The following is a 13,779-nucleotide window of genomic DNA, read 5'->3' as shown; positions in this document are numbered from 1 at the left end:
TTGGCCTGCTTCTTGGACTGCCTCGGGCTTTTTCTTGTCACCTTTGAGACTGCATATGACACCTGCTGTTCTTTCCCTTAGTGCTGATTCTGTCACTTATGTCAGTAACTTCTGGGAATGTGCATGACCTTCCTGATAAATGACCAGCACTTTGGCCAGCCTGATGAGAGAGGCTGGATAACCAGATTGCTGCTTATCTCTGTAGCCCCCAAGTGGCCACCTGTCTCTCAAAGATGAAGGTTCCCCAACAAGCAATTTACTCTCTCCTGAGTGCCATGTTACCTCAGTGCACCCTATGACTCTCTGGTACCCTCTCTGACTTTAGAGTGCATTCTGCATCATCCTGGACATAACCCTTATATTATTTATTACCTTAACGCTTTACTGACTTTTCTCTTGCCTGGAGCTAAGAAAGCGAGTTGGTAATTTTTTAGGGAGAACTCCATCTTAATCTCACCTTTGAACAATTTGTACCTTGATATCTCTGTTACATAGATTTTGAAGTGTACTTAACCTCCTCCCCCGTCTCAGAGATTAAGAATCTGTGACTCATACCTGGACAAGGTCCATATCTGGTGTAAACTAACTGCATTCTCAAGGGCTATTACAGGTCCCTCAAAACAGGAGAAAATAAGTTTTAAAATATTTTAAAGATTTTACATTAAAATATCAATAACAAATGGATTCACCTGTGGCATAAAACTGCATTAATTTCTACTGAATGTACAAAAAATATTAAGTATCTACAAAAATTATATTTTGATATGGGGAGAGAAATTAAACAAAGAATAAAAGAGTAAGATGGTGTAAAATAAGATGGATATTCCCATAGTATAAATGTAAAAACAAGAAACAACAACAATAATAAACCAAAAGGTTATAGTAGGACAAGGTATCTATAGAGCCCTAGTATAAGGACTTTATTGTTTTAAATAAATTTCAGTTTAGGTCTCAGTGTTAGAAGGTGATTTTGAGTAAAGTCTTTGAGGAAATGAGGGGATGTTTTGTCCTGAGTGATTAAGGAACATAAATGCAATCAGTGTGGTTTGATGGGAAGGTGAGTTGAGTGGGAAAGGCAATAGAAAGGGATGTTTAATATAGGCCTAAGTAGGCTATGATAAAGATGGATTCTCTGATGGCATGCATCTGAGCAAAGGAGTGGCAGGGTTAATGCGTACTTTAAAAAAATCACTCTAGCCCAGCCAGTTGTGGCTTAGCGGGTTGAGCATTGACCCAGGAACCAGGAGGTCACCGGTTCGATTCTGGTCGGGGCATATGCCCAGGTTGCAGTTGCAAGCTGGATCCCCAGTAGAAGGCAGCTAATGCATGCAGAAGGCAGCTAATCAATGATTCTCTCTCATCATTGATGTTTCTATCTCTCTCTCCCTCTCCCTTCCTCTCTGAAATCAATCAATCAATATATATATATATATATCACTCTGGCTGATGGTGAACAAGGATGCAAGCAGACGATGAGACCAATGATAGGATCAGGAAAACTAGTGGGGAAACCATTCCTGGAATCTAGGTAAAAGACTCATTTTGACGGGACCTAATGATAAGAGGGTACTGCAGGCTTTTCTGATGAACTAACTATGAGAGAAAGGGATGAATTAGTGGTAGTTTTATGAAAATGACATCTATTTTCAAATGATTTATTTGAAACAAATTGACATGAGAGCTAGAGGTCTTGTGATGAGGTTCATTAATGTGGTGCAGACTAAACACTGGATGGAAGGAGGCGGTGTAGAAAAAAGAACTCTGAATATAATTACACATGAAAAGTGAAAGAAATCAGACTCAAATGACCATATATTAAAATTCTACTCTTATAAATTGATCAGTAAAGGTAATTCCACAAAAACACAAGTGAGGTTAATGGTAGCCTGAGGCTCAGGTTCAGAAAGGGTGACTCTAATGGCATTAAGTTTGTTTTCAAGAAATAGATATGTTCTAGAATTGGATTGTGGTGATAGTTATTCTGTTTCATAAATTTATTAGAAACTAGAGGCCCGGTGCATGAAATTTGTGCACGGGGGTGGGAGGGGTGTCCCTCAGCCCAGCCTGCACCCTTTCCAATCTGGGACCCCTCGAGGGATGTCCGACTGCTTGTTTAGGCCCAATCCAACTGTGATCGGGCCTAAATGGGCAGTCGGACATCCCTCCCACAATCCAGGACTGCTGGCTCCCAACTGCTCACCTGCCTGCTTTCCTGATTGCCCCTAACTGCTTCTACCTGCCAGCCTGATCACCCCCTAACCACTCCCATGCTAGCCTGATTGATGTCTAACTGCTCCCCTGCCAGCCTGTTTGCCCCCAACTTCCCTCCTCTGCCGGCCTGGTCACCACTAACTACCCTCCCCTGCAGGGTTGATCACCTCCAACTGCCCTCCCTTGCAGGCCTGGTGCCTCCCAACTGCCTCCCCTGCTGGCCATCTGTGGTGGCCATCTTGTGTCCACATGGGGGCAGGATCTTTGACCACCTGGGGGCAGCCATATTGTGTGTTGGAGTGATGGTCAATCTTCATATTACTCTTTTATTAGATAGGATAGAGGCCTGATGCATGAGTGGGGACCAGCTGGTTTGCTCTGAAGGGTGTCCTGGATCAGGGTGGGGGTTCCCTTGGGGCATGGGGCGGCCTGAGCAAGGGGCCTGTGGTGGTTTGTAGGCCAGCCACGCCCCCTGGTGACCCAAGCAGAGGCCCTGGTATCTGGAATTTATTTACCTTCTACAATTGAAACTTTGTAGCCTGGAGCAGAGCCAAGCCTCCTGCTCGCTCCATGGCCAGCAGCCATTTCTGTTGGGGTTTGTGTATCTTCTATAATTGAAACTTTGTAGCTTTAAGTGGAGGCCTGGGTCGGCCAGGGTGTGAGGAAAGCTTTGCTTCTTCCATTGCCGGCGGCAACCCTAGCTTCCCGCTCTTTCTAGCTCTGTGGCTGCCACCACTTCTGTTTGGATTTGTTTATCTTCTATAATTGAAACTTTGTAGCCTTGAGTGGAGGCTTAGGCCAGCAAGGTCAGGCGGATAGCTTGGCTTCCTCCATTGCCTGGGAAACCCAAGCCTCCCTCCTGCTCTCTGTGGCTGTAGCCATCTTGGTTGGTTTATTTGCATACTCACTCTGATTGGCTGGTGGGTGTGGCTGGTGGTCATGGCTTGTGGGTGTAGAGGAGTGATGGTTAATTTGCATATTACTCTTTTATTAGGTAGGATTACTGTACTCTTAAAATGAATGCATGTGATGTAAATATAACTCAATAAATTGTTCAAATAAAGTAAGTCACACATAGAGAAGAGCAATGTAAAAGCATGGTTCATGTATATAACATGCTGGATGTGCTTGAGAGTAGGAAAGACTAGAAAAGAATAATGATGAGGGACACAGAGGTAGGAAAGGCCTCAATTTGTCCTCTATCCAGTAGAAAAAGAGAAAACAGCAAGCATTGCCTTGATGGGGTGAAATGTCATGTGACATACACTAAGAGTAAAGTGTTTAAAATCATTACAAAGGGACCTTTTCATTCTGTCACTGACTATTCTTCTCTTTCTTTTTTTCCTTTCTTTACTGAATATTAATGTTTTGTCTTGTTCTAAATGTCTGCCCAACCAGTATCCTTTCTATTCCTGCTTTTCTTATCCTCCCCCCTTCAATATTCCCAGCCTTGCAGGAGTCTGTGAGGAAGAAGAGCCTCTGGAGTCAGGACAGGAAGAAGCCAGAAGAGCACAGCAATGGATTTTTCATCACAGGGGAGCATAAATGATGAGGTGACCTGCCGCATCTGCCTGCAGCTCCTGACAGAACCCCTGAGCCTGGACTGTGGCCACAGCTTCTGCCACACCTGCATCACTGCAAACAATGAATCAGTGAGCCACCTCGGAGGGCAACACTGCTGTCCTGTGTGCAAGAGCACATATGAGCCTTGGAACATCCTGCCTAATCAGCAGTTGGGCAACATAGTGAAGAAAGTTGGGGAAATCAACATGTGGCCACACCAGCAGCACAGGAGAGATCTCTGTGAGCACCATGGGGAAAATTGCCATCTCTTCTGTAAGGAGGATGGGAAGGCCATTTGCAGCCTTTGTGTCCAAGAGCACCAAGGTCACCAAATATCCCTCGTGGAAGAGGTGGTCAAGGAATGTCAGGTAGGCCCCAGAGTGTGGAAACATTGGGCAGAATGTCACCTGAAGTGAAATCTTTACTGCTTAATCCTATTTCTTTCCCTTGTCATCATAGAACTGAGTGCTGCGTTCTCTTTGATATCCTTGGCTCAGCTTCTGAGGCCTGAGGGACTTTGACTCAGCTTCTGAGGCCTGAGGGACATTGTTGTGCATTCATTCATTTTCTTCAGTAATATGCATATCAAAGAGAAGTATGAGTGAGAGTTGCTTCCCAAGATAAATTCTGATTGCCCCATAAACAGATGGGATTTTTAGGAATATGGTTGGTTAGATCTGGTAAGAGTTCTTGAGAATAAAAAGACTTTGCTTGCTGCAGGATCAGTTCTTTCTCTAGGAAAAGAGAAATCCAAACTACTCTTGAAACAGAGATGGAAACTTGCATCAACCTGGGATAAAGGACATACATACTTCCTCAGATTTCTGTCTGCATTCTCAGTTCTAATTGCGAGTTTCAGTTCTGAAATTCTAGTCTCTTCTGAGATGAGCCTGATTTCTTTTCCATTTATCCTCTATCCAGACGCTGAGAAAATTTATAGCTTGACTTTGGTGGTTCCTTTCTCACAGGAGAAGCTAGAGGCGGCTCTGGACAGGCTGACGCAAGAGCAGCTGGAAGTTGAGGAGTTGGAATCTGTCATCAATGAAGAGAGAGCTACCTGGAAGGTAAAAAGACATTATTCTTGAGGCAGTTCTAAAACAGCAAACTGAGCAGCACCTGTCCAATCAGAGGAGGCTTCTTTCTTCTTGTTACCTCAGAATTAATGAGTCCAGAAGACTTTTGCTCAGTCCTCATTCAATTCCTTTCCTATTAAGAGTTGGGAGCTACAGGGTAGACACTCGCAAGTGAAAGCAACTATTTAGAGGCAAAGATATAGAGAGGACCAATGTAAAAGTGATTCATGCATCTGTGTCCCATTTCAGTCATCAAGTTTGAGGATCTGATACTTCCAGAAGAAACGTTAAGGAAGGCTCAGGATTCCTTGTTTTGGAGATATGGGTGGAGGAGTTTCGTATGCAGTGTGGCATGATTATCCAAGACAGGTGCCTGCAATCCAAGTCTCATTCAGGTAGCACATTGTATTTCCTGGTGGGCCTTGAGAAAGTAAACTTGAATTAATTACTTTGGGAACAGCTCAAGGGGAAAAGTTGGAAAAATGCTTTTCCCAGGAATGGCTCATTTTCTTTTACCTCCTAAGTGCCTGAGGAAAGTAGTTTTTGTCTTGGATCCCAAGGCCCATAAAAAGTAGGCCCTCAGCTAGACACCCAGACTGCCTCTTTCTCTTCTCTTCCCCAAAGAATCACACGCAGGCTGAGACAGAGAGGATTCGAAAAGGGTTTGATGAAATGAGAGACATCCTGGACAGGGAGGAGCAAAGGGAGCTGCAAAAGCTGAGGGAAGACGAAGTGCATGTGCTGGATAACTTGGCAGTGGCTAAAGACCAGGTGATCCAGCAGAAGCAGTACATGAGAGAGCTCATCTCAGATCTCCAACATCATATGTGTGAATCATCTATAGACACACTGCAGGTAGGACTTGGGCCGAAGCAACTATATATGTGATTTGGGGGAATCACAGAGATTAAGCTTCATTCCCCTCTGGGTATCTGCATTTTCTTCCTCATTAAAAGATATGTTTGATCATCCAGTGTTCCTTCTCTGTCATTGGGAAAATTCAATGTACAAATGGAAAGGGAAATTCACATGATTATCTATACTAATAAAAGGGTAATATGCTAATTAGACCAAACATCTTCTTGATGACCTTCTGGACGTCCTCCCAGACAAAGCCATGGTGGTGGGGCCAAGGCAGAAGCAATTAGGGATGATCAGGCAGGCAGGGGAGAGCAATTAGGGGGATCAGGCTGGCAGGGGAGGGCAGTTAGGGGGATCAGGGCAGCATGGGAGGGCAGTTAGGGGCGATCAGGCTGACAGGCAAGTGAGCAGTTAGGAGCCAGCAGTCCCAGATTGTGAGAGGGATGTCCAACTGCTGGACATCCCCTGAGGGGTCCCGGTTTGGGGAGGGTGCAAACTGGGCTGAGGGGACCCCTCAAATGCACTGGGCCTCTAGTTATTTTACAAAAGGCTATGAAAACTTTTGAAAGAAGATTTTTATAGGTTTCTATTATCTGTGATTTAACATTTGTAAGACTTTTTTTTATTAAGCTTAGTCAAACAATTCATATCTCTCTTTATGTTTGATTTTGTTATTGTTTTGTTAAGAGGGGTGTGAAGGATGATCATGTATGAATATGTAAGTGTGCTTCTGTGTGTGTGTGTGGGCGTGTGCATGCACTGCCTAGGGAAGGATTAGGGGAAAACATATAGAGACTCAATAAATAAATTGAACCTAGTATGGGTGTTAATTTTTTTTTCATGGAATTAACTTCATGATTGTGATCTTAAGCTATGAACCTCTTGCGTTCTTTTTTGATAGCTGAACAAGGATTTCTTAACTTTATTTTCAATACTGAAGTAATTAATTTCCATCTGCTGGATCATTACTTCTTTTAAAAACATGTTTTTGAGGTATAAAATAAATTTAAAAAAATCTACTCATTGCAAGTATACAATTCAAAGAATTGTAGTAAATATACTGAGTTGTTAAACCATGTAGAGATTCAATTTGACATTTATTGAAAAAACTCTCCCCTCCTCCACTAAATTATTTTGGCACCTTTGTCGTACTCTAAGTTTTCCATTATTGTGCCTTCATAGAACATTTCTTCCCCTTTAAAACTGTTTGAAAAAAAAAGTGAAACAATTCAATTCAATTTCAAAACAATTCTATTGTGCTAGTAAGTCAGTTGTTCTCTAAGGAGACCATTATAAGAAATGGGTGCCCTATGGATCCTAGAATTGCACTGCCATCTAGTGGGTAGAGGCCAGAGTTGCTGCTCATCCAGCTACAAAGTACAGGGCAGACCCCATTGCAATTACCTGGGCCAGAAACACTATCCTATGTCCAAAGAATTTTCTATGAAACTTTTTATATCTTGCTAATTTTTATTAAAAGCCTGCTGGGATTTTTATAGAGTGAGAAGTTGGCAGTCTGCTAAGAAATAGACAGTTTCTGTATGAGACAGTTTGTCTACCCAACATCATTCAATTACTTTTTTTTTTTTTTATAACCATCTCTTAAATTACCTTTTGAGGAACCCATCTCTACCATCTGTCCATTCAGCTGATTAGGGTTGAGAAAATCAATAGCATGAGAGATATATGTGTCTCTCAATTCTAGGTAAATCAGCATATTTAATTCCTAAAATAGCATATATATTCCAAAGATACAGTAATTATTTTAAGATATGCACCTGACCCATTCAAGGCAATGATTTATATACCTTAGAATTTTATTGTTATGCCTAGAAAGAGAAATTATCTTTTCTGCTACATGGTATGTTCGGGATTATCACTTAAATAAGGATGTTCAAGTTGATGCCATATAGAGAATGAAAAGAAAGTCCGAATAGCAGGCAGAAAATAAAATTTTGAGAAAGAACAGACCCTGACAATATTTTTTCTAGAAATCTAGCTAATACAAAAGTTCTGCCTGTTACCTGAGTTTTTCCTTTTTTAAAAAATTTAAGGCAGTTTTAGCTGGTTTTATTTGTTTGTTTTTTGTTTTTGTTTTTGTCAGATACAATAACAACAAAAACCTTAACACAGAATGTAAAACTTTTTGAGCAGGTACAGCCAACTTGTAGCCAAGGCTTTGTTGGTATAAAAGGGTTTAGACTAAATAGGGGGAAACCAAATATCTTGGTGTATTTTTGTTCAAATAAATAAAGCAAATAATGTTATGATAGGAAAGAGTAGATGTCTAAAAGAAGCTTAGCATAGGGACTGAACTGGCTTAATGCGATGTTGGAATTCAGAGTAAGACACACTTTTAAAAAATTTTTTAAAAAATATGTTTTTACTGATTTCAGAGAAAGGGAGAGGGAAAGAGAGAGATAGAAACATCAATGATGAGAGAGAATCACTGACCAGCTCCCTCCTGTATGCCCCCTACTGGGATTGAGCCTGCACCTCAGGCATGTACCCTAACCAGGAATTCGACCATGATCTCTTGGTTAATGGGTCAATGCTCAGCGACTGAGGCACAGCCAAGATAAGATACACTTTTTAATTAAAGACAGTGATGAAGTTGATAAAGTTGATATTGATACTATTCTGGACAATGGAATGTAAATGTCTGGGAAACAGTCAATTTCATTTTAGACTTTCTCTGCTGCTGGTGTCTGTGACTTATATCATACTTACACATTGATGAGATTCCCATAGGGTAGTGTGTAGAATGTATAGAGTGAGTAGAGGAAGGCAGGGAAAAACATTTGCTTGAAGAGCTAGTTTGCTTGTTCCTGCAGCAAATATATATATATATATATATATATATATATATATATATATATATATATATTTTAAGATTATATATATATATATATATATACATCCTGAAGAATGTAAGTATTAATTAGTCATCTTTGATTCCCCAGAGTTTGGAATTATGTCTAAAAAATAATTTTTTCTTTGTCACTGGAATATATAAAATCATAATAAATTAAGGGGGTCTTCTCATGAATGTGTATAAAGAAATAGTAGGCTCCTCTCTTCCTTTTAAATATATTCTGTCTTCAGATCCTGGAAGGATAATTTTATTATCCTTACATGAATCCTCTAAGATGGTTGGTCTGGGTCTTATCTCTACTGTTTGTCCCCCATCTATATTCTGATCATCTATTTATTTACACCAAATCAAAGGGTGCTAGGGATGTGAAGAGGAAGGTGAGTAAAACTTTGAAAGGTGCAAAGACTAATCACTCCTTTGAGGGTTGCCAGACAAAATAAGGTATGTATAACTAAATTTGAATTTCAAACAAATGACATATTATTTTTTAGTATAAGAGTATCTTAAATATTTTAGAGGTCATGCTTATACTGAAACATATTTATGATTTATTCAAAATTACATTTTAATTAGCCATTTTAATTTTCTAAATCTGGCAACCTTACTCTTGACTTATGTTTTCTCTCTTTTCTCCAGGATATGATTAACACCTTAAAAAGGTATGTGTGTGAGACCAAGCATGCTCCTTTTTTTTTGTATGATGACAATATCCTACCTAATAAAAGAGTAATAATGCAAATTGGCCACACCTTCCCTATGCCCAAGCCACGCCCACCAGACAATCAGGATGAGTATGTAAAGTAACCCGACCAAGATGGCAGTTGATTTGCATATCAAGACAGCATAAAAAGAAGCCAAGCGCTGCAGAAGGGAGCGAAGCTGCGGAGAAGCAAGCAAGCGGGGCCTTCAGAGAAGGGAGGGAAGCAGGCGGGGGGGGGGGGGGGGGGGGTGGAGAGCGCAGCAGGAAGCCCTATTGCAGGAATCTTCCTGCAAGGGGCTACTAGTTATAGCTATAAGAGTAATCTTGAATCAATCATAATTTTAAAAAAATCCAAGCTGTGGTAAACTTGGGTATTACATTATTTCAAATTTTGGATAACAGGTGAAACTTTGTAATGGTATGGAATTTGGGTGGTGGGAGGTCACAGATTTGGGGATAATAGAAGCATTAGAAATAAAAGTCCCAGACAAGAAGGATCCAAAGAAGCCTACACCAAGACACATTATAATTAAAATGCCACCTAGAGACTATTAGGTTAAGTGAAATAAGTCAATAAAAGAAAGAGGAATATCAGATGATCTCCCTTATTTGTGGAATCTAATGAACAAAATGAATTGACCAACAGAATAAGACCCAAGGCATGGAGGCTAGAAACAGATGGACATATCTCAGGGTTGGGGGGGTGGGGGGAACAAGAAGAGATAAACCAAAGAACTTATATACTTATATGCATAGGCCATGGACGTAGACAATAGTGTAACGAAGGCCTTGGAGAGGTAGAGGCTGGCCAGAGAGGGATAAGGGGTGAGGGGAATGGAGGATATCTATAATACAGCCAACAATAAGTACATATTTAAATTTTAAAAATGTCAAAGGTTAAAGACAAAATAAGAATCTTTAAAATATATATTTTTATTGATTTCAGAGAGGAAGGGAGAGTAAAAGAGGGATAGAAACATCAATGGTAAGAGAGAATCATTGATTGGCTGCCTCCTGCACACCCCACACTGGGGATTGAGCCCACAACCTGTGCCCGGATCAGGAATCAAACCATAAGCTTCTGGTTCATAGGTTGACGCTCAACCACTGAGCCATGCCAGCTGGGCAAAAGCGAGAATCTCAAAAGCAGCAAGAGAAAAGTAGTTACATAGTTACCTACCCATAAGATTGTCAGTTGATTTCTCAAAAGAAACTTTGCAGGCCAGAAGGGAGTGCCATGAAATATTCAAAGTCATGAAAAGCAAGGTGCTACTACCAAGATTACTCTACCCAGCAAAGCTCTCATTAAGAATTGAAGGTCAGGTAAAGAGCTTCATAGATAAGAAAAAGCTAAAGTAGTTCATCACCACCAAACCAGTATTACATTAAATGTTGAAAGGTGCCCTAAGCAGTTTGGCTCAGTGGATAGAGCATCAGCCTGCGAACTGAAGGGTCCCAGGTTCGATTGGGCATGTACCTTGGTTTTGGGCACATCCGCAGTAGGGGGTGTGTAAGAGGCAGCTGATTGATGTTTCCCTCTCATTGATGTTTCTAACTCTCTATTCCTCTTCGTAAAAAAAATCAATAAAATATATTTAAAAAATAAACGTTGAAAGGTATTCTTTAAGAAGAAGAAAAAGAAAAATGAAAAATATGAACAATAAAATGCTAATAAAAACATATCTGTTAACAATTAAAAATAAACAAGCAGAACAGAAACAGACTCATAGATACAGAGAACATTCTGACAGTTGCCAGATGTATGGGTGAAATAACTATGTTAGGTGTCAGATAGGTATGAGATTTTGGGGCATGATTACTTAGTAAGTTTTATAATGTCAAATCACTGGGATGAACACCTGAAACTAATATAATATTGTATGTCAACTTTAATTGAAAAATAAAAAATGATTTGAAAGAAAGAATAGGTTACAGTATTAGAACACCATGACTTCACTCATTTTAGTCAAACCTTAATCTCTTGCTTCTATACTTAACAGGTGCCTGTCTTATCACAGGGAGGATCTTTTCCTCTTTACCTCACAGGCTCCCAAATCTTCCACAGGCTCCCAAATTTTCCTTACATATCCATTTCTCTATAGTGAAACAAGGTCTTTCTAGGTGATGTTCTTTGGATTGCAATTAATTAACTAACTAATTAATTAATTAATTAATATAAGACTCAAATCTCAGGGAATAGTGACTTTAGTCCTGGTGTCAATAATATATTTCTTTTCTTTTTACAACTGCTAGGAAAAATGGCTTCCTTTGTCTAATGCTGCCCAGAGGGTAGGCAACTTTAGACAAAGGAAGCCATTTTTCCTAGCATCAAGCACATGAAATTCTGACCACTAGTAATTTGGATTATTAACTTCTTCTTTCCCAAATGTTTGAAATGATTCCCCAGAGAATGTGACTTTATATGTTATACTCGGCATCTGTACTGGAATAATGGACATAGAAAACACTTCAGATTTGCAATACAGAGGCCCCATACTTGATAAAATAAAGCTCTCAGTAGCCAGGGTCTAGATCAGTGGTTCTTAACCTTCCTAATGCCTCGACCCTTTAATACAGTTCCTCATGTTGTGGTGACCCCTAACCACAAAATTATTTTCATTGCTACTTCATAACTGTAATTTTTCTACTGTTGTGAATCATAATGTAAACATCTGTTTTTTCCAATCATCTTAGGAGACCCCTGTGAAAGGGTCATTTGACCCTCAAAGGGGTTGCGACCCACAAGTTGAGAACCGCTGTTCTAGAGCCTCTCCACTAAGCATCTGCCTTAGCACCATCATCTCTGGCCTCTTCCTGGAGGAACCACTGAGATGGCAGACTCCTCCATATGTGAAATACTTTTTATAGAGGCACCAGACAACTTTTAAAGTTACCACCATTACATCTAATAGTGTATTATTTTAAAAGATAGAGAGTATGGGGTTAATTTTTCCATTTGGGAAGGAAGAACATGAGCTTCATGAGAAGAAGTCCTTCCCAAGGTCACACGGAGAATAAATAGAAAGGTAGACGCGAAGACATTCCTTCTGGTTGCAGTGTCAGGGCTCTCACCTGTCCCTCCCTCAGGCTCTTCATTGAAAAGGATTTAAGTGAGAAGGCATCAATGGAATGAGAGGTGAGAGAGACAGTGGTTTTGGAGAGACACTAGGTAAGAAGTATGAGGGATCAATTTTTGTCTTATCTAGGAGTGAGAGCTGCATCTTGAAGAAGCCAAAAATTGTTTCGAAGAAACTGAAGAGTGCATTCCGATTTCCAGATCTGCCTAAGATGCTGCAAGTGTTTAAAGGTGAGGAGAGCCAGAGGAAGGATGTGTGTGTGTGTGTGTGTGTGGGGGGGGGGATTCTTATAGTACCAGAGTACTTGGGGTAATGGGTGCTTTTCTATATGAGGATAAAAAGTGATGAGGTAGGCTTCACAAGAAGACCTCGATATCCTGTGCTGAAGATGTGAACACATCTAAGTGGGAATGGCCAGCTGTCCTCCTTCACCAGTTGACAACCTCACAGGCTTCCCCTACCCTGTTCCCACTCAAGAGAAAGGACAGGTATCAGAGTTCCCTTATTTTGCTTCTAACAACATCATTGAAACTTTTGTCATTTCAGAGCTGGCAGAAGCCCAAAGCTACTGGGGTAAGAAGTTACAAGTTCTTCAAATCACCATGTTTTGATCCCTTTTCAGAAGCTGTGCTTACTCTTAGGTCCCATGATTTTAGTTACATGTGTTCCGTCCAAACAAGTATACATACAACAGTTCTTAACTGATCTACTCATCATTGACCCTTGGACTTATGTTCCTCCAAGTCAATTTCCCATATTCCTTCTCACAATGTCACAAGACACATGCCATATTTAATTCACCCGACTGTATTTTTTCCTACAGTGAACTTGATGCTGAATCCTCTCAACATGCTTTCAAATATTGTCATTTCTGAAGATTGGAGACAAGTGACAGTTGGGAACTATTTTATGTTTGGGAATGTATATCCATGTGATTTTTCTTCTTTTGATGTCTTGGGCAGCCAAAATTTCTCCTCAGGAAAATATTACTGGGAAGTTGATGTATCCAAGAAGATTGCCTGGATCCTGGGAGTGTACAGCAAAACAAGTAATCTCAATAGAAAAAAAAGCTCTGGGTTTGTTTTTAACCCATATGCAAAATACCCAAGTGCTTACACCAGATTCAGACCTGAAAATGGCTACTGGGTTGTAGGGTTACAGAATGAATCTGAGTACAATGCCTTTGAGGACTCTTCCACCTCTGATCCCAAGGTCTTGACTCTTTCCATGGCTGTTGCTCCACGTCGAATTGGGGTTTTCCTAGACTATGAAGCAAGCACTGTCTCATTTTTTAATGTCACAAGCCATGGGTCACTCATCTACAAGTTCTCTAAATGTCACTTTTCTCAGACTGTTTATCCCTATTTCAATCCTTGGAACTGCCCAGCTCCCCTGACTCTGTGCCCACCAAGCTCCTGA

At 40.5% G+C, this 13,779-nt stretch overlaps 1 protein-coding gene across 1 annotated transcript in view; it reads left to right on the top strand.

Annotated features, from left to right (window-relative positions):
• The window catches only part of LOC307110107 (uncharacterized protein), a gene marked incomplete at its 3' end in the record, with an annotated part of 89,753 nt that extends 75,974 nt beyond the window's left edge, over window positions 1–13,779 (top strand). Inside the window, exons 11-16 of the mRNA XM_079789154.1 lie at window positions 3,701–4,142; window positions 4,743–4,838; window positions 5,472–5,702; window positions 12,467–12,590; window positions 12,907–12,933; window positions 13,184–13,779. Coding sequence (XP_079645280.1) covers window positions 3,701–4,142; window positions 4,743–4,838; window positions 5,472–5,702; window positions 12,467–12,590; window positions 12,907–12,933; window positions 13,184–13,779 — 1,516 coding nt within the window. The remainder of the gene's footprint in view (window positions 1–3,700; window positions 4,143–4,742; window positions 4,839–5,471; window positions 5,703–12,466; window positions 12,591–12,906; window positions 12,934–13,183) is intronic.

The sequence above is a fragment of the Cnephaeus nilssonii genome (assembly GCF_951640355.1).
Source record: "Cnephaeus nilssonii genome assembly, chromosome: 13".
In the NCBI taxonomy this organism is placed as follows: domain Eukaryota; kingdom Metazoa; phylum Chordata; class Mammalia; order Chiroptera; family Vespertilionidae; genus Cnephaeus; species Cnephaeus nilssonii.
Note: the sequence above shows the minus strand (reverse complement) of the source record. Positions and strands in the feature narration are given on the sequence as shown.